A 25,176-nucleotide genomic window follows, 5' to 3' on the forward strand; every position below is an offset into this window, starting at 1 on the left:
AGATAGATATCCCATATATGTAACATATTATAGAGGGGGTTCTTTGCCATGCATACATACACACACTTTAAATAGGCTGTAAATATAGACTACATAATAAAAAGGGAAACAGGCCAGCAACTTTTAACCATTCTTCTTAGGCTGCCTGTGAGAATATTTTACAGAGACCCATTTATTACGTAAGATAACAGCCTTTATTGTTCTGCAGCCATTGACACATTGTATAAAGTCAAATTAGCCTCAGACCACACTGTTTCTGAATAGAGCTCTTCCTTCTCACTTTAATTATTCAGTATTGAAATACTTTGTCTCTACTACTTGTAGCAACTAAGTTCCTCAGATTTCAAAAAAGCTCCTCAAGTACAGTTAGCACAGTCCAAGTTACTCATTAGCACTAAGTTTTCTTTAAGAAGAAAAAGAGTCCTTTCAGGAGAATTCCACAGCTAGTTACTGCATTCTGTAGTTCTATGCATTTACAAGTGAATGGACACAGCCCAAATTACACAGAGCACATCCTTTCCCATTTACTCGCCATTCTGAAAATCTTCCTTTGTATGTCTGCTGCTTACAGACACCTATCAGCCCAGATGAACCACTCAGGGTGATGACTCACTAAAGCAAAAGAAGAGCCACCAGCACCTGAGGCTCCCTTACCTTTGTCATAGTTGTGTCATCCTTCTTGGGTGTAAAGTTTCCAAAAAATCTGAGGCTATAGAAACCAACAACAGAAGACACCATGAGATAGCTGTGAGAATGAAGGAAAAACACTCCAGGAGAATGCACATTTCCCAAAGTCTGAAGCCCACGGGGAAAACACAACACAACAAAAAGCCACCAAGACTTGAGAAGGACTGACTTGCTTTTCCTTCTAGACAAGTGTCTTACTAAATTGCCATTGTCCCGGGAACTAGACAGAAACCTTGTTAACAGACATAACATTCAACTGAAGAAAGGATACAAAATCAGAATGATTTCAAGTGCAGCTCCCACAAAGCCAAAAGTGGAGAGAGAGGCGCTTCCTATCCCAGGCCCCTGCAGAAAAGACACTCCTCAGAACCAGTGACACCATTACACAAGACAGTTCCAACTGGGAACATTCAACACCTTAGAATAACATGAATCTTCCAAAGGCTAACTGACTTCACAAACTCAGCAACATGTTAATAATTTCAATAGGTTCAAAAAGAACCTGATTGACCTCAAATGTACTTTTAAGTGGCTTACCAAAACGATGCCATTATGATCACTGCTATAAAATGGAACAAACTGCTATTTGAGAAAAGCATCTTGAATGTTCTACTGAGGTTTTTTTTTTTTAATAGAATAATATATAATAGTTTAGAATAGAATATAGAGCTAAACCAAGGCAGAAGCAACATATAAAAATTATGCCATAAAGCCTGCCCAATTTAAGATATACTTACAAATGTTTATCCAGTTTCCGTTTCCCAAATTTTCCTCAATAATTCAGTTACAAAGGTGTGACTGCTAGCACTTTTTTAAAAATTTAAAGTAATTTTAACACAATAAAAAGCAGTGCATAAATTTTTATAAATGTTATCCTAGTCTCAAACAGAATAAATAATGTTCAGATACTGATAACTGACAGCAAACATCATTCCCCACTAAAACAGGAACAATATTTTCAAAGCTTACTGCTAGAGATTAAAAGATAATCTCTGAATGCACATCACCATTCCCCTGGTCATTTTAAACTACAATAGCAGAATAAAGCAAAATGCAGTCACACCAATAAAATATCAAGCAACAGATAATATCACACATTATATATACACTCTAATTTGGACATAAAGGAATAAGAATAACCACGGCAATTCCATACATGAATAAAGTGATGGCATAGGACTTACCATCTTCTGTCATTCAAGAGAACACGAACAATGCCAAGAGCAAGTGGTCAAGTTTTAGACACACTACCCCAACTTGGCACCCTAGAAAGGTCCCTTGTTGTAAGGACTGTGTTCCCTAATCCAGAGAAGAGGAGCTTCCTCCTCCCTGAAGGCAGGACCCCGAAGCAGTGGAGCATAAGATTTAAGGAGCAGCTCACCACACTCTCATGGTCCAGCATGCCCACTACTGTCCACTCCTCAGCAAATGGAAGCTAAGCTCTCACAAATTTTTATTAAATAAATTCATCCACTTTTCTCTCATTATGCTTTTTAATACTAAGACCTCCACCATGAACCCTGTGCTGGATAAGAAAAAGATCCTGCCGGGCGGTGGTGGCGCACGCCTTTAATCCCAGCACTCGGGAGGCAGAGCCAGGCGGATCTCTGTGAGTTCAAGGCCAGCCTGGGCTACCAAGTGAGTGCCAGGAAAGGCGCAAAGCTACACAGAGAAACCCTGTCTCGAAAAACCAAAAAAAAAAAAAAAAAAAAAAAAAAAAAAAAAAAAAGAAAAGAAAAAGATCCTACTTTCTTCTCCTACAAAGGTATACTGGCCAAGATGGAAAAATGCTCTGGAATATTCACTCTCTCAAGACAGTCTAAGGGAAAATTAAAAAGGGCCCATACATTTACACAAGCATGCAGGGAGCCCTGGAGATACAAGTCACTACACTGTGCAGTAAGTAGAAGACACAAAATACACCGTTTTTCTGTACATTAAAGTGGGGTAAGAGTCACCAGAAGTCACAGGCGCAAAGCTCAGCTGCAGAAATAGGTGTGTCCTTGGCAGAAGGCACTCCAGTAAGGACTGCTGGGTGAAACAAGGGTGATAAAAGGTGGCAGCAGGACCCAGACACACTGATGGTTGGGAAAGTCAAGAAAATGGCTAAAGAAATGAAAAGCAGGGTATCCTCATCTCAGGTAAAAAGAAAGGAATTAAGACAGGAACTGACTTTTTTTTTCTATGAGAAAAAAATGGCAACATCTGGCTTAAAGAGAAATTTGACATAGTAAGGTCAGGAGGGTTTTAAAGTCACCACTACGGGGACTAGAAAAGCTGCTGACCTAGGAAAACAAAATGAACTTCAAAATGTAAATCCACTTTATATATTCAAAAGCTACCAGGTCTGATGGCCCATATTTGTAATCCCAGTACACAGGAGGTAGGAGCAGGAGGATCAGAATTTCAGCCATCTATGGCTCCATAGGGAGTTTGAGGCCAGGCTGGGCTACATGAGATCCTGCACCAAAACATAAACACATACATGTGTGTGTACATGGACAAGCCATGTATACATACACAGGCATGTGCGCATGCATGCAAGTATACACACACACACACACACACACATACACACATACCACCACCAGCAGCAGCAGCAGCAGCAGAAGAGGGGAATTTCCAAACTTTATAGACACCTAGAAAAGTGTTGCAAGCTAAATATAGTGGCATGCATCTGTAACCTCAGCACTTAGGAGGGGCAAGAGCATTACAAAAGGATGGCAAAAGACAGTTTGTCAACTATAAATATTTAATGATATATACTTTCCTAATAGAACATATATTCAAATATATGCCAGAATCTAACAAAATCATCAACTTTTTTATTTGAGATTATTTTTGAGACAGGGTCTTAATGTGTAGCCCAGGCTGGCCTTGAACTCAAACTCACAACATTCAGTCCCTTAGGTGCTAGGATTGCATGCATGTGCCACCATGATTAGTGGAATCATCAATCTTTAAACCAGATAAAAGTTAACTCATGAAAAAAAGTCCATCTGGACTCTCCTCCAATAACCCACATTTTAAGTTTCCTAAATTTTGTGATACTTCTGACACACAATTCCCTCCACTTTTCCCAATATATAACAAATTTGTTAAATCTAGATGATCTGCTCTTTATACATCACTATTTTTTTAACATGAATTTTCTTTAAAGAATTACAAATAAAAATTTCAGTAAAAATCAACATCAAGTCTGACATTGAAGTCTATAACCTTGATACTTGAAAAAATGCCCTAGAAACCAAAGTGTGTGTGTGTGTGTGTGTGTGTGTGTGTGTGTGTGTGTGTGTGTGTGTGTGTTTATTGTGAAAGCTCTTTATTCAGAGAAATTCATAGGGTTTTGAAAGTTTACATCCAGAAAGGTGTTTCCAGGAACTTACACAAAATATTCAGACTCACATCTAGAAAGACTTTTGAATGCATTTAACTTTACCCTTGTTCCCTTTGGCATTGCAGTCTCATCAACCAGCAGACAAAGAATGTTACACGCCACCAAGAGGACCGAAATGGACTGCAACAGAGAGGGAGCGGTCAGGTCTGTTTCCAACACTGCTTTTGACAATACACATCGCATGTGTCTTTCAGAATGGGGGACAGTACAGTACATACAAAACTCCAAGACAAATTCCAAACATTCTATAAATTATCATTTCAAGGTTTATGACAGAAGATAACAATATGGATGGATTTACTATGTAGACTTCTCAGTGAGAGGCCCACAGCTCCACAGACTCTACTGGGTAAGCTTTACCACAGCTCACCTTAGAAAGGAATCCCACTCCTGCAGCTTTTGGAGCAGCAGCCATGCTTTATGTTCTCTTAATTCTCCTCAAGCAAAACCTGCAGTTCCTGCTGCATGATGAAGTGCAACCTTAAGGATCTACCTGACTGCCATTCATTTCTACTTTTGCTCTGCTGAATTTTTACAATCGATACAGACAGATTTTGATTCTGTTGACAAAAACCCAGTTTACTGGGAACAGCTCAGCTAAGGGAAACACTAAACAAAAGACAATGCAATTTATTTAAGGCAGCAAGTAACTTCTTACTGTTTCAAAAAGAAGTAGAACCATAACAGCAGGATACACCAAATTTCTCTCCCATGCTGAAGCCTTTTTTCGCCTCTCTATTAGAAAGAAAAACAAAATAAAATAAAAATTTCAGCAATTTCCAACAATTCTCTCCAGGTTCATATTTTCACCATACCTCATTATATTGCAACCAGTATACATTATTTTTTGTTTTCAGAAAAACATAAATTTTCAGATACATTGTTTTTTATTTTCCTCTATAAACTATAAAAATCCATTTAAAATCAGCATACTACATTAAAAGTTCAATCCCATGAATCTTAAATTTCAGCTTGGTAAAGACAATTTTTCTTTTAAGGAATTATATTGTTAATAAATAGCTCACTTTTAAGATGAAGAATATGTGTACTTGATACACATGCATATACTGATATAGGCACACATTTGAGTGAATAAAGGAGTGTGAATGACAATTCCCTCTAGTCTCAGGTCCCAAGGCTGAACATCTGTTTTCTAAAGACTATAAGGGAACTTTCTCTTCTGGTTGAAACAAACTACTTTATACCACAGCCATCCCATGCTATGAACACTAGGGAAGAAGAATTGAACTTGAAAACTGTCTCTAGATGTATTAGAGCAAGAAGAAAAGGAAAGCAAGAGGCTGATATTGTGTGATGTAGAGGTGAGCCCTCCCAGTGGGCATCCATTCCCAGCAAGGCATTTTTCAATATGGAGTTGGCATGAGCCCACGAATCTGAGAACTCAAGGGCAGTCAAGAGACCATGAATGGCCTGAGTGGCTCAGCAGTTCAGAGCACCTGCTCCTCATCCAGAGTACCTAGGTTTAGTTACCAGACTCACACTGTATGGCTCACAACTACCTGTGGTCTGTGTTGATGTCTGCGGCTCCTGTCATCACCAAAGGCCATGAGGATGCCTGGGGTCTGGGCTGCCATATGTGCCATGTTGGTACCCAAAGACCATGCCATCACAGGGGCTACCCCAAGCTGAATGGCCTGCACTGCCACCTGCGACAATGGAAGCATGAGGGCCTGAGCTGCAGCCCAGGGCCATGTCTGTGTCCATGGCCTTATTATAGCCAGAGTCTGTGTTGACATCCATGTCATCTGTTGCAATCAAGGCTGTGCAGATGCCTAGGAACTGGCCTGGCACCTGGGGCCATGTTGATGTCCAAGGGCTACCCTGCAGCTGGGGCAATGCTGATCTGAGTGGTCTGTGCTACCACCAAGGGCCAGGGTGACATCCAGGCCCCAGCTGCTGCTAGGGACCATGTCTGGGTCCATAGTCCCTCCATAGTCAGGTCTCTGTGTTGATGTCCGTGGCCCATGTTGTCACCAAAAACAACAAGGATGCCAGAGGTCTGTGCTGCCACCTGGGGCCATGTTGGAGTCTGGGGACCATGCTACTGCTGGGCCCATTCCTATCTGAGAGGCCTATGCTGCCATACTGAGCCATGGTGACAACCAAGCCCAAGCTGTTGCTGATGGCCATATCTAGGTCTGTGGCCTTGATGCAGCTGGGGTCTGTGTTGATGCCTGTTGCCCATGTTACCACAGGGGTCCATATAAACCATGTGTTGAAGTACAAGGACTGAGCTGGCCCCACCTCTCACTGGTCCAGGAAAAGCCGCCCCCTCCCACTCCCTACCACCTCTCCTACCTGCTACCACTGGAGAGCTGACTCTGCCCTCTCCTCGTCCCACCCCTCATAGGAGGCCCCCCTGTGCACTTGGGAAAGCTGGCCCCACTCCTCATCATGAGCATGGGAGAGCTAGCTCTGCCCCTCACCTGAGGTGGGGTGTTCCCAGCAGCCCAGACTGACCAACTCAGCTACCACCCAGGTACACATCCAGTGCTTTGAGTTGGCACTCCCCAACATCTACACCATCTATGACCTGCCAGAGTGCATGAGGGACTGGCCCTGCTCCATAGCCACAGGATCTCCATAACTCAGGGCAACAGCAGGATATCTGAGGAGATTCAGTGAGAGTACAGCACTGATGGTGTACCAGATGTCAGAGGCCTTGAACCAGACTAATAACTCACTACACAATGAACATTTGCAAGTAAAGCTGACTAGACAAAAGAGCATACTGCATGATAGACTGCAGCTCCCAATGCCACTAAGATGAATGAAGAGGCAAGAGAGGCAGGAACAATGGAGGAGGGAAGTGTTTTTGTTTGTTTGTGTGTTTAATTAATATTCTTACTTACATTTTTTATTTGTATTATTACTTTTAAGTTTTCCTTGCGGGGAGGAACTACAAGGGTGAAGGGCAGATACAGAGGGACTGGGATGAGTGGAACTGGGGTTCATGATGTGGAATTCCAAAAGAATCAATAAAAAATTATGTTTTAAAAAAATGATAAGATAATGACCAGTAATTTTTCAAAAAATGAAATCATCAAGTCACAGCCACAGAAGAAAGAAGCGAGAGAAAGGCAGGCAAGCAGGCATATATACATGTGCACAAGCGCGCGCGCGCGCACACACACACAAAATGTTCAGGACCCTGAACTTCTGATCATGGGAAGTACAATGGCTTTGAGGGACAGCGAACAATACAAACCTAAATGGCCTCGCTTGCCATCTTGAAAGTTTCTAGAACAAGATGCTAGGCAAAGGAACCAAAAAACGCTCAGCTCATCCCCGCCCTGGAAACATAAAATGTGAGTCTGAGAAGACCAACTACCTGAAGTCTTAAGAGACAAGACTGCAGGACAAAGTAAGAACACCAAAAGTCTGCAAAGGGCCACCTCAGACATGACTTTAGTCCATGGCTAAAGACAAACATGAGGGACTAGTGCTTGACAATTGCGTGGGTCACAAGGAGAGATGCCCCACAGTGGAGCAGGTGTCCTGGAGCAGTACTGCTCTGGCCCAGCCTAATGAGATTTCAAAGCCAGTAACTGAGTCAGTTATCTGCATTTTAAACCCAAGTTCCTTCCTCACAGGGCTGCAAAAAAAAAAAAGAAAAAAAAAATGCCAGCATCCCCAAATGTCTATTTTCCCATCAAAAACTGCCAAGCATGCAAAGCAGCACAAAATAAAAACAATGAAACAAAACCAAACATTTTTAACTTATCAAGAGCTAACAAAGATGTCACAAATCACAGGTAAAGGGATTGGAAGTGTAGGGTTTCCACTGTTGTGATATACAACACTATGATCAAAAGAAACCTGGGGAGAGGGGTTTACTTCAGCTTACAGTTGTAGTCCATCATCTAACAGAATCAGGACAGTAACTCAAGGTAGGAGTATGGAAGCAGAACTGATGCAGAGGCCACAGAGGAATGCTGCTTACTAGCTTGCTCCTCATGGCATGTTCAGCCTGCTTTCTTACACAATTCAGGACCACCTCCCCAAGGGTGGTACTACCCACAATGGGCTGAGCCCTACCACTTCAATTATTAATAAAAAAAAATTAAAAAAATAATAAAAAAATTAAAAAAAGCCCACAGGCCAATTTTAGTAGAGCATTTTCTCAGTTTCTCTTTTTCCAAATGACTCTAGCTCTAGCTCAGCAGTTCTCAACCTGTGGGTCTCAAAACGCTTTGAGGGTCGCTAAGACCATCAGAAAACACAGATATTTACATTCCAATTCATAACAGTAGCAAAATTGTAGTTACAAAGTAGAGACAAAAATAATGTTACAGTTGGGGTCCCCACATCATGAGGAACTGTGTTAAAGGGTCCCAGCATTGGGAAGGTTGAGAACACTGCTCTAGATTGACAAAATAACAGACAACCATCACAGCTCTCAGAGGGGCGACCGAGACGGCCGAGTTGGCAAAATATCTGCTGTGCAAGCAGGAAAACCTGAGTTTGATCACCAGAATCTACACGAGAAGGCCTAGTATAATGCACATGCTTGTAATCCCAGGGCTGGGGAGACAGAAACAGGAAGATTTCTGGGACTTCTGGCCAGGCAGTGTAGCCAAATCAGTGAGCTACAGCTTCAATAAAAAATAGATTAATTATTAAAAATCTGAAGAACAAAGCAGAAAGCAATCAAGGAAGAAATCTGGTATCAACCTCTGGCACACAAAGGCACCCACAGGTGAACACACACACACACACACACACACACACACACACACACACACTTAGAGTGATCTCATAACTATATTAGAGGAAACAGCAATTAGCAGCATGAAGATAACAGGCCCAAGCAAAACTGAAAACCAGTGTCTGAGAACAAAATAAAGCAGTAGGAGTAAAAAACAGACCAGACCTGCAAAGTGCAAAGAAAGGTTGAGATGAGTAAAACAGCAACAGAAACTATCCAAAACCAAATACAGAGAGAGTTAGCCTTGAGCTACAGCCAATCTGCAAATAACTGAAGTCCCTGAAAAGGATAACAACATAGAGAAGAAAAGAAAAATATTTGAAATTAACAGCCAAAATTTTTCAAAGTTATATGAAAAGTATAAATTCTCACATCCAAGAAACTTGATGAACCAAAGATCAAGAAAACCACATTAAGGTAGATCACAATCAAACTACCTTACATCAGTTATAAAAAAGACATCTTAAAAGCACATTTTTTTAAACCACATTGACAGAGAGGTTTTTACATATTATTTCTCAAAAATAATGCAAGTGGGGCTAACAAGATGACTCAGTGACTAAGGGTCCTGCCACCAGCCTGACAACTCAAGTTCAATCCCTGAAGCCCACATGACGGAAAGAAAGAGCCTCGTCCTGCAAGTTGTTTGCCAACCTCCACACTCACTCTGGTGTGTGCAGCTACACACAGGAAAAATCAACTCAAGTGAAGAGACAAAAAACCAACATCTTTGAATACTAATGTATTTGAAAAGTAACTTTAGGGGCTGGAGAGATGGTTCAGTGGTTTAGAGCATTGGTTGTTCCTGAAGAGGACCAGTTCATTCCCCAGCTCCCACAAGGTGGTTCACAGTCACTGGTAACTGCAGTTCTAGGGGATACACAGATAGACGTGCAGGCAAAACATTCATACATATAAAAATAAATAAGCCTAGAAAAGTAATTTCAGAGAATATATACTTACCCTCTCCCATAAGAAAGACCAGTCAATGACTCTGAACACAGAAAGTTTTTAACACAAACTAAACTTTCATACATTTTCATATATTTTAAGACTATTTTACAGTCTTTTAATAACCAACCAAGACCAACAAATAAATCTAAAAAAAAGTACAATACCTAATTTTGTCTTAAGGGTCTTTACAGTCTCAAGTTCTTGCTCTAATTCCATTATGTTGTATTCCACTGATGAAGACAGCCCTAAAAAAGCAAAAGTATTTGTAAGTGTAGCAGTGGAAGCCTTACACTGGACAGCATGTAGACCGCTAGTTAAAATACTAAACATTTGGTAATCACTGACAGCTGGGAAGAACAAATACGGCTGTGAGTCACACAAAAGCTCACTAGTTAGAGCAGCGGTTCTCAACCTATGGGTTGCAACCCCTCTGGAGATCAAACAACCCTTTCACAGGGGTCGCCTAAGACCATCAGAAAACACAAATATTTACATTATGATTCATAACAGTAGAAAAGTACAGTTATGAGTAGCAGCAAAAGTAATTTTTTTGGTTGGGGGTCACCACAACACGAGAACCTATATTAAAGGTCCATGGCATTAGGAAGGTTGAGAACCACTGATTTAGAGCATTCAAGCTCTTGATGGCTGAAAACTACGTTTCTTGGAACAATGTCTTTCCTTGCTTGATCTATTATATTAATCTTTTTTTTTTTTTCCCATGTGCTTACTATAGCAAGAACAAGGAGTCAAGACCTTCCACTCTCTAGTTTGCTTCCCTAAGACGACAATTATCACCAGTGTGGCTGGTGCTTCCACAACTTTCTTCACATTCGTATTTAACTTCTGTCTTACATATGGGTTTTCTCACTCATCCAATTTCTTAGACAAATGTCAAGCCAGGCACATGAGTTGACTGTTTGCTGTTGCCTGTCAATAAACATTCCCAGCAGCTGAGTATGCAGACCACAATCTGGATGTGCTGCAACTTCACTCAGCATTACTTCATTTGTCAGTATCTGGTGAACATTCACATGTCCAGTTCATTTGCTTCTATTATCTTTGTGAGACAGATTTCCAAACTTCAGAATGGTGGGCCATTTACATTTTTAAAAGCTTTTTCAAGTTTATAGCTCCCAAATGTTTTTATGTACTATAATAATTCAAATTATTTAGCTTTTGAAAATCCCTATTTTCAAAATGCCTATATCCTCACTAGCACTGGATGTGGCCAACTGTTGAACTTTTGCACATCTTCCTAAACGTATCAGATCCCATCTCATGTTTCTCACGTGGATTTGCTCCACTCCTACGTTCTACTTGTCTCTCCAATGGTCTATGCACAGTATCTTTCTGTTCCTTCTGCTTGCTCTCTTAAATCCTGATAAATTTCAAATGTGCCAGGTTAGGTTTGCTCTACTGTTAAGGGATTGTTTTCATCATGAATGTGCATTTAGTTGCTGAGGGTCTGTCTCCCTTATTATATCTCTAAGACTGTTACATTTTTCTTATAAAACATATTTTATCATTTCATAGTGATCATTTTCTTAAATGTTCTGCAACCTAAAATCTTTTTTGAGAACTTTTTTATTGTTGTTGTTGTTTCCAGACAGGGTTTCTCTGTGTAGTTTTGGTGCCTGTCCTGGATCTTGCTCTGTAGACCAGGAAGGCCTCGAACTCACAGAGATCCGCCTGGCTCTGCCTCCCGAGTGCTGCTGGGATTAAAGGTGTGCGCCACCATTGCCCAGCCTTTTTTGAGAACTTTTAGGTTTACTTCTTTTTTTGAATTTTACTTGCCTCGCATTTGTGTGTGTGTGTGTGTGTGTGTGTGTGTGTGTGTGTGTGTGTTTCCCTGTAGTCATTATCTAGCTAAATCTTATTTGAAGTTTAATCTCTATCAGTTTAGAATTCATTAGTAGCTGGTAGGTGGTGGCACATACCTTTAATCCCAGCACTTGGGAGGCAGAAGCAGGTGGATCTCTGTGAGTTCAAGGCCAGCCTGGTCTACAAAGTGAGTTCCAGGACAGCCAGAGCTGTTACACAGAGAAACCCTGTCTGGGAAAAAAAAATTTCATTTGTGATAAACAAATGAACTTGACTCCCTACTTAAAATAGCAAAGCAGTTCACAGGATAGGCCAACAGGAAACTTTCCAGTAAAGGTTAGCCCTGGATAATACATATACAAGCAAAACTAAATGGACTCAAAAGGTTATATATGCATTTGTGCATAAGTGTATGTATTTACATGTAATAATAATAATAATAATTAAAGAAGATATCATAAATTTGGGAGGGTGGAGGAGTTGGAGGGGGAGATAGAAAGGACCAGTGATGTAGATGCAATGCTCATGTATGAAATTCTCAAAAATAAATAAAACTATTAATTTTAAAAAAAGAGCATATACAAGCAAGCAGAGAAGCCCTAGTGTCAGGAATTGTGTTACAACAGTATGAGGAAGAGAGAAAGCCCTGAATGAATGAAGTCTTGAGTGACTGTGTGTTGTTGATATGTCAAGGACCACAAAGCCTCAGAGCCATGGGAAAATGAATGGCAAGGCCTTCCTTCCTGGTCCAAGTGCAAACGTTGATTATGAATGCAGAAAAATGTCCACCATAGCATTCCCCCCCTCAGCAGCCTGAAGACTGCTATCCTACAGAGACATTCCTACTCAGATTAACTAAACCTGCCTCCTTGTCCAGCTATATACAATAACCCTGCCTTCCTATTCAACTCAATATAATAAACACACTGAGTTTTTTACTTGCTTTGGTTTCCCCATCAGAGAGACGAGTTCAACAGAATCCAATTTCTTTCTGTGTCTGTCTTTTCTTCATTGAAACTTAGAAATAAGAAAACAGGCCAGAGTGTCAACAATAAGTATAAGAGGTAAGAATGTCAGAGACCCCTTTAGCCAGACTTGTCTCTGGAGCCTTGATGAACACAGCACAACAGGGAAAAGTTAACCTAATCAGTCACCAGACTCCAGAATGAAAGCTTAGGAGTGCTTCCTTCCTCAGCTAGGAAAGGTGAGAGGGAAAAGGAAAACTGCAAAGCTTTGGCTCTATCAGAGAGAAGGCAAGCAGGACCTGTTCTTCCATAGCCAACTCACCTATTCCATTCAGTAAAATACAGTACCTGCATTCAGAATACTCAGTACATCAGCTTTCCACACATTTGTCTTCATTTTCAGTGAATTTTAAACATTTTATCCTTACCAGAATGAAGTGTGCACAAAGCTCAGTGTCAAGCATTTACTTGGACTTGTTTCAATGCCTGCTTCTTCATAATGCCCCCTCACTAAGGGGTGTTTTGCTGATTCTTCACACCTCATGGTGGCCAGGAAGCAGAGAGAGAGGAAGGAACCACAGACAGAATAACCTTTCAAGGACATGCCTCCAGCTTCTTGAAGCTAAGAGCTACTTTCTAATGCGGTGTTTCTCAACCTGTGGGTCACGACCCTTTTACAGGGGTCACCTAAGTCCATCTGAAAACACAGATATTTACATTATGATTCATAACAGTAGCAAAATTACAGTTATGAAGTAGCAAGAAAAATAATTTTATGGTTGGTGGTCCCCACAACACGAGGAATTAAAGGGTGGCAGCATTAGGAAGGGTGAGAACACTGCTCTAATGTTTGCAGCATCCTGCAAACTAGCACCACCAGCTGGAGCCTTTAAGCATGCGTCTACAGCTTCAGCACAGGTTCTGGAAAGTCTGCAGCAGTTCTCAGTCTTACCCCATGAATGTCTCCTTGTAAATGACCCTGTAAACTGTGCAGGATCTTTGTTCCTAGTGTTCTTGCTGTGAATACATGTCTGTGCAGTGTTGGAAACATGGTGAGCATTTTCAATCCCAAAATCCACATGTCAGATCAGAACAATTTCTTAACCCTGTCATAGATTTTGTATATTTTTTCTCTTAGTCCTATCTGGAAGAATGTCTTGTTAACTAGAGGCTGGCTCTACTGAAGGGGACTCTAAAATTCTTACCTCTTATATTTTACTTATTTTTGTCATTCTGGCTTATTTTTTTTTCTCTAAGTTTCAAGAATACCTGTCCCAGGTGATAGAGCCTTGGCCTTTCTCATGAAAATGGCCTTCTTGTCCATCTCAGGGTATAAGGAGTGGTTCATTCTTCCTCCATGCACCCCATATCCACATGCCCATGCCTGCTTGTGTTCACATGAGAAGCTTCCTCAGTCACCAGTCTTGGTTGTTTGTGTTTTAAGAATGAAGTGATGAGAAATAAATGCTGGTTTGAACTTCAGAAAAGATGAGTTTCACTCATAAGAATCCAGTGATTCACTATTGCTAGAGCTGCAGAGCTTTCCTCCTGGGCAGGTTCCTGAAAAGAACCCTCCTGACCTCCTTGTCAAATACAGTTCAGCTGTACAAGTAGAGAAGGATGGAGCCTATGTATTTTGTCTGTAAGCACTCCCACCCTTCTGAGATGGACAAGAGGCATGTGCCTGGTACCTTGGATGGAAGCAAAGAATGTGGAGATTAAGTCACTTCATGGCAGTTTTTCAACAAGCTCTCCCTTTCTTATACTTCCTCAGCTGGTGGTGCTACTTTGTGACTTTGGGGGATTCTAAGGTATAAATCAAGCATAGGTGACTCAGAAATGGGCTTCTTTTGTTACGTTAAACTGGCTAATCCCAACATTTTCCTGCCTGCTAAATTCCAAATTTTTACTGTGGTTTTTCTCCTTGGAATTTTCTGTCCTCTTAGGTTTATGATCTCTGAAACTCACTGTTCTCATCTGTGAATTTGCATGTACCTATCAGGATGCTTTCCACTAGGTCACAAAACTCAAAGTAGCTTAAAGTAAGAAAGCAGTTTCACATAATCAGAATTTAGGAGAGAGCAAGCCTCCATGTGGTTTTCCAGTAGCTCAACAGAGACGTCAAGGGACTAAACTGGGCCTCCCACAAGCTAGACTGGTGTGTGAGGAGTGGGGCTTTTCCCTGTAGGCAGGACAAACCAATGTGTGGACTATTTATCTACCTGGTCTTTATTTCTTCTTTTCCTTCTTTCCCCAGCTACAAGGACTTTTGTTGATTCTTTCCTCAGGTTCACGGGTACTTCAGTGCTTACCTTCTCTTTTGTAGTTCTCCTCCTGGGATAGATTTTTTTCATTATAATATCTGTATAAACAGCCTTAGCCTACAGCCTGCTTTTATGTATAGAGTACTGTGTCAAGGTAAAAACTCTCACCACCACGTTAGCTAATCATTTCCTTACTGCTTCTCACCCTTTCCTCCAAATCCTCATCTTGCTGACATATTATTTCAAGACGAATGCTACACTCTTCCTTCAGTGTGAAGTTAGAATAGTGTCTGGAATAAATGCAGTTCTCAATGCAGAGATGTGAAATGAGTACATAAACACTGCTTTTTTGCCCAAATCAATAAGTAACATCTTGGGGAATGTATGTGTATGTATCCTTTACAACTGCATACGTTATTTAGTGGCCTGTAGCAAGTTGCATGTGCTAAGTTTGACGCTGAACTATATTAAAAATATTTTTATTAAAAAATAATTATTCATGTAATATATTCTGATAATAATTTCCACTGCCTCAACTCCTCCCAGCTCCACCCCACCTACTTCACCCTCCTAATTATTTTTTCTTTCCTTTCTTTTTCTCTCTCTTTAGAAAACAAACAGGCAAACAAAAAACAAATCAGAATTTTGTTGTTGTTTATTCAAGACAGGGTTTCTCTTTGTAGCCCTGACTGTCCTGAAACTCACTCTGTAGACCAGGCTGGCCTCAAACTCAGAGATCCACCTGCCTCTGCCTCTCAAGTGCTGGGACTAAAGATGTGAATCACCACTGCCTAGCTAGAATATTTTTTAAAGAAAGAAAAAAACACAAGAAACATATACACACAAACAAAACCCATAAAAAATAAGAAACCATTATATACAAGCAAATGAGCAGTAAGACAAAAAAAAAAATGTCCAAACAAAGCAATATGAGACAAAAGTCTACAAAAATACCATTGAGTTCATTTTTGGTTTGGTTTGGTTTGGTTTGATGGCCATTTACTACTGGGCCTGGAGCCTTTCTAGCCTTAAGTGTGGTTAATATACCCAATGAGACTCCGTTGGAGAAAACCAATTTTTCTTTGTAAGTGGTTTGTCAATTGGAGACAGTTCCTTGGTTAGGGATGGGAGTTTGTTCTACTTTCCCCTCTCAGTGCTGGGACCCTGGCTGGCTTGAACCTGTGCAGGCCCTGTGTATACTGCTACAGTCTCTGTGGGTTCATATGTGCATCAGTCCTGTTGTGTCTGGAAGACACTGTTTCCTTGGAGTCAGCTACCACCTCTGGCTCTTACAATCTTTCCACCTCCTCTTTTACAGTTTCCTGGGCCCTGAGGGGAGGAGAAGTTTGATGAAGACATCCCATTTAGAACTAAGCATTCCAAAATCCCTCACTCTGCACATTGTTCAGTTGTGGGTTACTGTGGTAGTAACCATCTAACTTTCGATGGTGGCTGAGCAAGACACTACTGTATGAGTATAGCAGAATGTATACATAGGAGTCATTTTATTGCTATGTTCCTTTAGTGGGACAACAGTATTTGGTTTTCCCCTAAGCCCATGGCCTATCTAGTCTCATGTTCTTGGCTACCCGAGCAGTGTCAGGCATGGGTTCCAACTCCTGGAGTGGGCCTTAAATCCAACCAGAGTGACTGGTTACTCCCACAATGTTTGTGCCACTATTGCACTAACACAGTATGCAGGTAGGTCACTGTTATAGATTGCAGAGTTCATAGCTGGATTGGTAGTTACCATTTTCCTCTAGTAGCATGGAAAGTACCTTCTAGTACCATATACACTAGGGTGAAGGCTCTAGTTAGGCACCAGCTCAACTTCTCTGTTGCACTCTCTTCTGTAAATAATTTTTCACATCATTTCTGGAAGTCAAATTCTTACAGGATAAATTATCTTTTAAATCCCTGTTCAGGGTCAGAAGCATAGAGCACTGACATGACAGGTATGGATGTCCATGTGGCAGTCTCTCCTATGACCCTCTCTGGCTTTGAATCTGCATTCAAGTGTCAGCTTGGTAAATTTTTCCTACTATTTACCATCTTTTCCCACTTGTTATTTTCTCTCCATCTAGATATGTGCTTGCATTATACCTCACCTGTAGTCAATATTTATTATTTCATGTGATCTCCTTCTCCTATATTCTGATCTGTGATTCACAAGAGCTTTTCCACTACACTTGTGCTTCCATTGTCTTTTCCATTCTTTGGCCATCCTCCTTTAGTTTTACACTGAGTCCACCAGGTACCCTGTATGCCTGTATAATATGAAGACCAACACATTCACAAGTTCTAGGGATTAGGACTGGGCATCTTTGGGTAAGCATTATTCCATCTATCTTAAGAGATATTTTTTATTTGCTTTTATTTTCTTTAAGCCCTGGGTAGTTTTGTTTTTTTTTTTTTTGTTTTTTTTTTGGTTTTTTTTTTTTTTGGTTTTTTTTTTTTTTTTTGGTTTTTCGAGACAGGGTTTCTCTGTGTAGCTTTGCGCCTCTCCTGGAACTCACTTGGTAGCCCAGGCTGGCCTCGAACTCACAGAGATCCGCCTGGCTCTGCCTCCCGAGTGCTGGGATTAAAGGCATGCGCCACCAACGCCCGGCAGTTTTGTTTTCTAAAACATCTCCTTGGCCCATCTTGTTACTTTTGGAAGTTAGGAACAAATTCTGTCTTGACTCTCCAATTAAGTATTAAGTAGGTCTCACTTGTCAGGTGATCCTCTTCTTCACTGGCCCTACACAAGTGCCCCTGCTTCTGTTTTCTGTCTTCACTGTGGCTTCCTTTACACCTAATTAAGTCAGGTGGTCCTTCATAAAGCTGGAAAGTCACCAGCTCTTGGTCTTGGCGATTAAAGGGCAAGTAGCCAGAAGAAGAAGGCTAACCTGAGTAGTAGGGCAAACAGTGACCATTCTCAAGCAAAGGTCCAAATGAGTGCTGGACCACATAGGTATCACTGTGGAGATTGAAAGGCCCTCTTTTGTAAGCCCCTAGAAGAGTCACAGATCCTCAGTCCCCCAGTTGTCCCCCTCTCATTTCTGCCCATCTCTAGAGACAGAGATCCAGTGCCACATGTTAGTCAAAAGTTCCATGTTGTTTCCAGAGTGCCTTGGCATCATTATTTTATTCATTAATATCCAACTTATATTTTTACAAGAGTAGGGCTAAATATAGCACAGAGATACTCACACACTGTGAACTAGAGCTACTACAGCTTGACTACAAATTTAGTTTTGAGGTTCTGGCAACTAAAGCAAAAAGGAAGCACTTAGGTTACAAAGTTAGTGGGCATCTCCACAGGAAAGAGAACTTGCAGAGGACAGCACAGCAAGATTGTCAAGTATCTTTAAATCAAAGTGCAAAATATCTAACAGTGATATTTTACTTCCAGTAGTCAGTTTGAGGCTTGGAGAATAACCAATGAACATTCTGAACTTTGAAAGAGAATAGCTACCAGGACAATGTTCCTGGTGTCTATTTGAAATTAAGTGAAGAGACTAGTAGCATACCTTGTGGTATGTCTGCAGAGCTCAATACAAATGTCTATAACACTGAATGCATGCTTCTTCAAAGAAAAATAGCTGAAGTGATATTTTTTTAAATTCTATTCTGTGTGTATGGGTGTTCCCCCCCCCCACATGTATGTCTGTGTACCACATGCATGCAGTGCCCTCAGAGGCCAGAAGAGGGTGTCAGACTCCCTGTAACTGGAGTTATGGATGGTTGTAAGCTGTTGTGTGGGTGATGGGAATTAAACCCAGATCCTCTGGTAGAGCAATCAGTGAGCCATCTCTCCAACCCCTGGAAGTCACATTTCTGATATGTGCTATTATTTTAGGTGGCCCAACTACAAACACAAAAGAGGTAATTGGTAAGCACTATCTTTCACATAAAAAAATTAAGAAAACATTCCTACTATCCTCAGATAAGTCACCTGAAATAATAGTTTTCCAGGACATTTCCCTTCCTTCATTACATGGTAATATATTAATAGCCAAACAAAAAGTAAGCTTTGTGGGACAGAGTCCTTCACTATAAATGGCAATACTGACTAGTATGAGGACTTATGACATATTGTAAACAAACACTCGACTATTATGTAAATTTAAGTTGCATCAAAAATGAAAATATCCTAAAAACTATAATATCATTATTTTATTTCAAAACAAACCTAAAATGTTCAGTGTCAGCATTGTCTAGTCAATAAGTCAAATTGTAGACAAAAACCTGTTTGGACAAGTCCTGAAAAATAAAAAGGGATTCTCCAAGAAAACCACAAAGCAGCTCATTTAAGGTCAATTTCACGGTATTATTCTGTTTTTCTTCCAGTCCCGACATAAGATTTCACTACCTCAAAGGAAATTGTAAGAGTATCTATTTGCATTCCCCCCAGGTGATTGGCAGTTCAACACCAATTAGTTCAAAATTACACTGTTACTAGCATGCAATAAAAACAACACCTTTCATCTTCCTTACACAGGTAAGAATACCTTCAGAGCCAATAACTTTGATCAAATGAGTATTTTTGATCCTGCCCCACCCATGTCTTTGGATTCAGGAAAACTAATAGCTGAAGGCATTCTTCCCAGCTTTATTCTTAAGCTGAAGAACTGGTGTGGTACTGAAAATATTTTGCTCCCAAGATAACAGAATTTCCCAAACTTCAGCATTTCTTCAGTAACTGAGCTGCCCTTATACTTTTTCCAATGCATAAAATAGTCTCAATATATAAGATAACTTCAGATGTTCAAGGGCAGATATTATTTAATTTAAAATATACAGTGTATTTTAAAAGAAATACACATTTCAACTCTGGCATGTACATAATTCAAATAGCTTGATGAAATAAAATTATTTCCACAAATAATTCTGTACCTTAAATAGTTCAGGGTACTAAACTTGGTCTCCTGTGAATATTATTTGGAAGTAGCAATCTCTAGCATAAACAGATTTTCTTCTTTATTTTTTAACTTAGCAAAAAAGGGGTAGATTAGAAAATCTGATCCAAGTAACTACAAAATTTTAATTGCTTACAACTTTAAATATGACCAGCAATCTCATCTCCAAGAATGGAAGATTTTTCAAGTTCTGATATTATTTCAAGTAACTTGGCAGAAAATCAACTGTTCAAGCCCAAGGCTCCTAATGGTTCACAGAGCAAAAGGACTGTCCCCAGAGACACCACACTCCACAAACCCAATGAATGAGGCACCTGGAAGCTGAAGCCTCATGTCCTAGTCTCCAGTCCACCTGTTTTTGTGTACTAACACTGAGGCTGTCTATAGAGAAAACACAGAGACACACATACAAGCTCCATTTCTACGTCTACTCCATTTGCCACATTCATGTTTATTAACATTATAATTTCTATTGGCTTCTGACATCACCTGACTATAACTGTGAACCTGGTGTTCTAAGACTTCTGATAACCAATACAACTATGGACATGCAAACAAACAAACTTTCACTATTAGTAACTACAATCAAAGGCAAAAATATTAAAACAACCAGTTTTAGGAATATTATAGAATGGTCAGGTATAATCAAAATAATGGCTTGGTCCTTTTCTATTTCAGATACAAGCACTATAGATCAAGATTTTAAGACCACCCTTTACCCTTCATATTTGATGCTACCATTAGTAACGCTATCATTCACACAGACTGTGGTTGAAAGGGAACTGACACATACTAAATCCACATTCCATGTTTTAAAATGTGAATTTTATAATACAACTTTTCTTATAAATTCCATAGACTATGACACATGGTCCACACTCTTCTGATTTGTTTTCCAAAGCTGTCCTCCTTACTAGCATTTTAGTTTATATTTCCCATAGTCACTCATTTCATCTTGTAGCAAATAATTTGTTTGGACTATATTGTATTGTCATGAAAGTGACTAATGGGCCCAAGAAGCCAAATAAATTATGGTATTGTCACTGTTTCATCCCTATGTATACAAATGCTTTTTGCAGATATAAAATCAGGTCTAGGCTGTTTGACTGTGCCCAGACACTTTGCATAGGAACCCAGAGTTGAAGTCCAAGATATTTTCCCTATAGTGGCATATGTGTGTATATGTCTATGTATATGCAGAGGCAAACAGATACAGTAATCTATATACAGTCTACTATAGTACTCTACATATGGTGTATATATCCCTACTCAAAGAAGGTATTCTTTATTCAGTGATTGTGTGTGTGTGTGTGTGTGTGTGTGTGTGTGTGTGTGTGTGTGTGGTATTCTACATGAATCAAGTATTCTTAGTGTGTGGAATGGTTCTGATTGTTCAGATTCTGTGGCAACCACCTCACTCCCACCACACACAATTCTTCAAATGATCACTGCTTAGAGCCTCGAAGAATTCCCTAGGACAAAACCAAGAAATCTTTTGTGTTTGCCATATGAATGATGTTAGATAAGCAGCAGCACAACTGCCTGCAGTCCTGCTAGGAACACAGGCGAAGCCTGACAGAAGGCTCCATGGAAAAGCAACTGCAGATACATCCCAACTCAGTATCTTCACAAAACCCTGAAACTCAACTTCTAAATAGCAACAATCAAATACTGACAATGACACAGAGACTGGCTGAGAGGTCACCAAGGTCCAGAAGAGGCTACACAGGTATGTCTTGTTATTTTCAGTCCCTTTATTTTTGGTGTCCAAAGGTATTAAAATCCAGAAAAGGCTGCTACCTCTTCTGTGCCCTAAGAATAAAGAGCTAATGCAAGTTTCAATGAGAAAGGCTTTTTAAAAAGATTAGAATCAAGAGGCTGGAGACAGCTCAGTGGTAGAGTGCTTGCCTAGCATATACAAGGAAGGCCCAGTGTTCAATCTCCAGCACTGAAAAAAAAATTAGAATCAAGCAAGAAATTGCTACCAAAAAATTACATACAAATTTTTATCATGAAGATGAAAATAGTACCTAACAGAATTGAATTATAGTTCAAAGACTATAATATTTTAAAATAAATTACCTTAAAAGAACTGTGAAGGTTTTGAACTCAAACAACAAAAATAATTTCTTTTCATTATGGAACTTCTAAAGTTACCCAGTACACCCATGGGCTATATACATACAAAAGCTAATTATTTCAATTAATGCTGCTGCATTACTTAAACATTTAAGTATGTTAATGATATATGTATCCTCTTAACACTGGGGAAGAATTATAAAAGATTTTCTACCTGATTACTCTAATGGACTTTCTGTCAGGCTCCTCTGCAGGAGTCCTGGGAGCAAACAGTTCTGGCTGCTCAGAGTTTGTAGATGCAACGGCAGGGAAACCACCTCCTTTCCACCTGCCCAAACTCAGCCATTTGCTGTGGCCCAGTGTCACCCTTCCTAAACCTGTTCACTGGAATTGTTTTCTGTCCTCTCACTGAATTCCACTTCCCTGGCCTGCCTTCTTAAAGCTCTGCCTTGTTCTTTGGTTTGGTTTGTTTTTATCTACCCAGTGATGCAAGGAACACCCATGGGATATAAATGTTCTATGCACAGCGGAGACAAACACTTACAAAGCTCCCTGCCCTGAGAGGCTCTGTCCTATGTGGAGAGACAGGCATGCCAGAGAGAGAAAGGACTGTAGAGAAATAAAGAAGGTGAGAGGAAGCAGTATGCAGTGGAGGGGGACTTGAGGGTGTATGACTGATACTGGCTGCATTCAAGAAAAACATGGCAAGTCCTGCAAGAGGAGCTTTGAGATCAAGACCTAGGACACAGAAGGAAAATCACTTCTGTATCACAGTTGCATGTCTTGTCAGACCAGTTGTTACTGTGACCAGGGTTCACAGCTGGGTAAGATCGATGAAGACTTTTCTTTTCAGTAGCTTGCATAGCACCTCCCTGCACTATGAAAGCTAGCCAGTAGAGATGAAACTTGCAGGTCTGAACCAGCTTGGTTTCTGGATGTCTGTACTATCTTCAGCAACTGGGCCTTACTGTGATGTTCAGGAGGGAAACCAAGAGACTTGACAACAGACTGTAATGTTTAGGGGTCTACGGGACTTCACCAGCTAACAACTCACAAAGAGATAACCCAACCTGGCACTGGGTCTTTTGTTAGCCTATAGTATTTAGTAGGAGAATTATTGCCCATTACAGGATAGCCCCATTTAAACTTTTTATACATGGGTATGTATGTATCACATGTTTTCTCTTATTTGCAGATGTTAGCTTTGAATCTTCAACATCCATAAATGAGAGAAAATGTAATATTTGTCTTTCTGAGTCTGGGTTACCTCACTCAGAATGACTGTTTCCAGCTCCACCTATTTATCTGTGAATGTCATAATTTCATTTTTCTTAACAACTCAACAGCATTCCATTGTGTAAATGAATCACATTTTCATTAGCCATTCATCAGTTGATGGATATCTAGGTAGTTTCTATTTCCTGGTTATTGTCAATAGAGCAGCAGTGAACATTGATGAGTAAGTATCTCTATAGTAAGATAGAGTCCTTTGGATATGTGTTCAAGGGTGATACAGCTGGATCATGTGGCAGATCTACTCCCATCTTTTTGAGGAATGTCCACACTTATTTATATAGTGGCTGCACCTGTTTGTATTCCCCCAGTAGTGAATAAGTGTTTCTCTCTCCCTGCATCTTTGCCAGCACTTGTCCTCATTATCAACCGTGATCTTTATATAGTACACTAACTAGTAATACTCCTCTAAGACTTTGTACCTCTGAGCATCATCTATTCTTTCTCCCACTCCTCCTTTTCCAGCCTCTGATAGCCCCACTGAAACGTCAGCATCCAGCCTACAAGCTGGGTCTTATGCTGTCAGTCAGAGTGGAGGACCTATAGTTTCTAGGAGCAGCAGAGGCCTGAGAGGGGGTAGTCTGTTAGGTCAGTGGAGGCAGAACTCAAAGAGATACGATCTGTGTCCCAGGGCATTCACCATGCATAGTGTTCCTTCGGGGAGCCAGACACAGGGCTGGGGAAGGGTTGGTATCACAGATCCTGATACACACAATCTTGGTCATTACTACACTGGGCTTTTCAGAGCTGGTCCTGTCCTCCTATACAACTTTTATATAGATAATGTAAAAACAAAAATTTTAAAAATGTAAAGGTGACTCCATGCGGATGGAAAAGAGCCACCTTGGAGGAGAAGACAGAATGGTAGCAGCTAAGTCTCTGGGTCAGTAAATAGACAAGTGCTGGCATCTGAGTAAGGTGAACCTGAGCCAGAACACAGCCAAGACAGCCACAGGGCCAAGAGAAGAGGCTGCACAGTGAGGGTATAGGCAGTGACAAGTTTGGAGGAAGGAAGCAGCAGGTAAAATTTCTCCATGTTTGCTTCTGGTTCCTCAAGAAACAGGAAACAAAGTCAGCAGCTGAGGTAGTGAGAAATATCTGAGAAAAGAAATGTCATCCAGCTATTGTGAATAGGGCAGCAATGAACACGGCTGAGCAAGTATCTGTGGAGTAGGAGGTCAAGTCCTTTGGGCATATGTCAATAAGTGGAGGAGCTGGGTCATACGATGTAGTAGTTTGAATGTAATTGGCCCCCATAAACTCATAGGGAGTGGTACTATTAGGAGGTGCGGCTTTGTTGGAGTAGGTATGGCCTTGTTGGAGGAAGTGTGTCATGTGGAGGTGGGCTTTGAAGTCTCATATATACTTAAGCCATGCCCCATGTCTTAGTTCACTGCCTGCTGCCTTGGGATCAAGATGTAGAATTCTCTAGCACCATGTCTGCCTGCACACCACCATACTCCCAGGCACCATGCTCCCCACCATGATGATAAGGGACTCAGAACTGCAAGCCACTACCTCAATTAAATGTTTTCCTTTATAAGAGCTGCTATGTCATGATATCTCTTCACAGCAATAGAAACCCTAAGACATACAGTAAATGTATTTTTAGCTTTTTGAGAATTCTCTACATTGATTTTCATAACGACCGCACCAGTCTGCAATCTCACCAACAGCAAATGAGGGCTCCCTTCCCACCACACTGCACCCAGCATCTGTTGTCAATTGTTTTGTTGATCTTTGCTATTCTGACTGGGGTAAGATAAAATCTCAGTTGTTTTGATTTGCATTTCCCTAATTGCTAGGGACTATGAATACTTTTTGAGTATTTCTTAATCCATTTTTTATTCTTTTGAGAACTCTCTGTTCATGTACCAGGCCCATTTTTTTGAATGGGTAATTCATTCTTTGGTTTTGTTTTTTGAGTTTTTTATATATTCTGAATATTAATCCTTTTGTCAGATGTATAGCTGGCAAAGTTTCTCTCCAGCTCTATGGGCTTCCTCTTTTACCTGGATGATAGTTTCTTTAGGTATGCAGCAGCTTTTTAGTTTTATGAAGTCCTACTTGTCAATTGTTAGCC

General features: G+C 40.5%; 1 protein-coding gene across 4 annotated transcripts in view; it reads right to left on the minus strand.

Annotated features, from left to right (window-relative positions):
* Lmbr1 (limb development membrane protein 1) overlaps positions 1-25,176 on the minus strand; it is a 133,723-nt gene that overhangs the window by 21,560 nt on the left and 86,987 nt on the right. For 3 of the 4 annotated variants that reach the window (XM_059257786.1, XM_059257784.1, XM_059257785.1), the window contains exons 10-14: positions 9,932-10,012; positions 4,743-4,819; positions 4,127-4,204; positions 959-1,032; positions 655-745 (exon numbers count right to left, since the gene is read on the minus strand). In XM_059257786.1, coding sequence (XP_059113769.1) covers positions 655-745; positions 959-1,032; positions 4,127-4,204; positions 4,743-4,819; positions 9,932-10,012 — 401 coding nt within the window. The remainder of the gene's footprint in view (positions 1-654; positions 746-958; positions 1,033-4,126; positions 4,205-4,742; positions 4,820-9,931; positions 10,013-25,176) is intronic. The other variant, XM_059257787.1, reaches the window with a different exon arrangement.

Source organism: Peromyscus eremicus, chromosome 3 (assembly GCF_949786415.1).
Source record: "Peromyscus eremicus chromosome 3, PerEre_H2_v1, whole genome shotgun sequence".
Lineage (NCBI taxonomy): Eukaryota > Metazoa > Chordata > Mammalia > Rodentia > Cricetidae > Peromyscus > Peromyscus eremicus.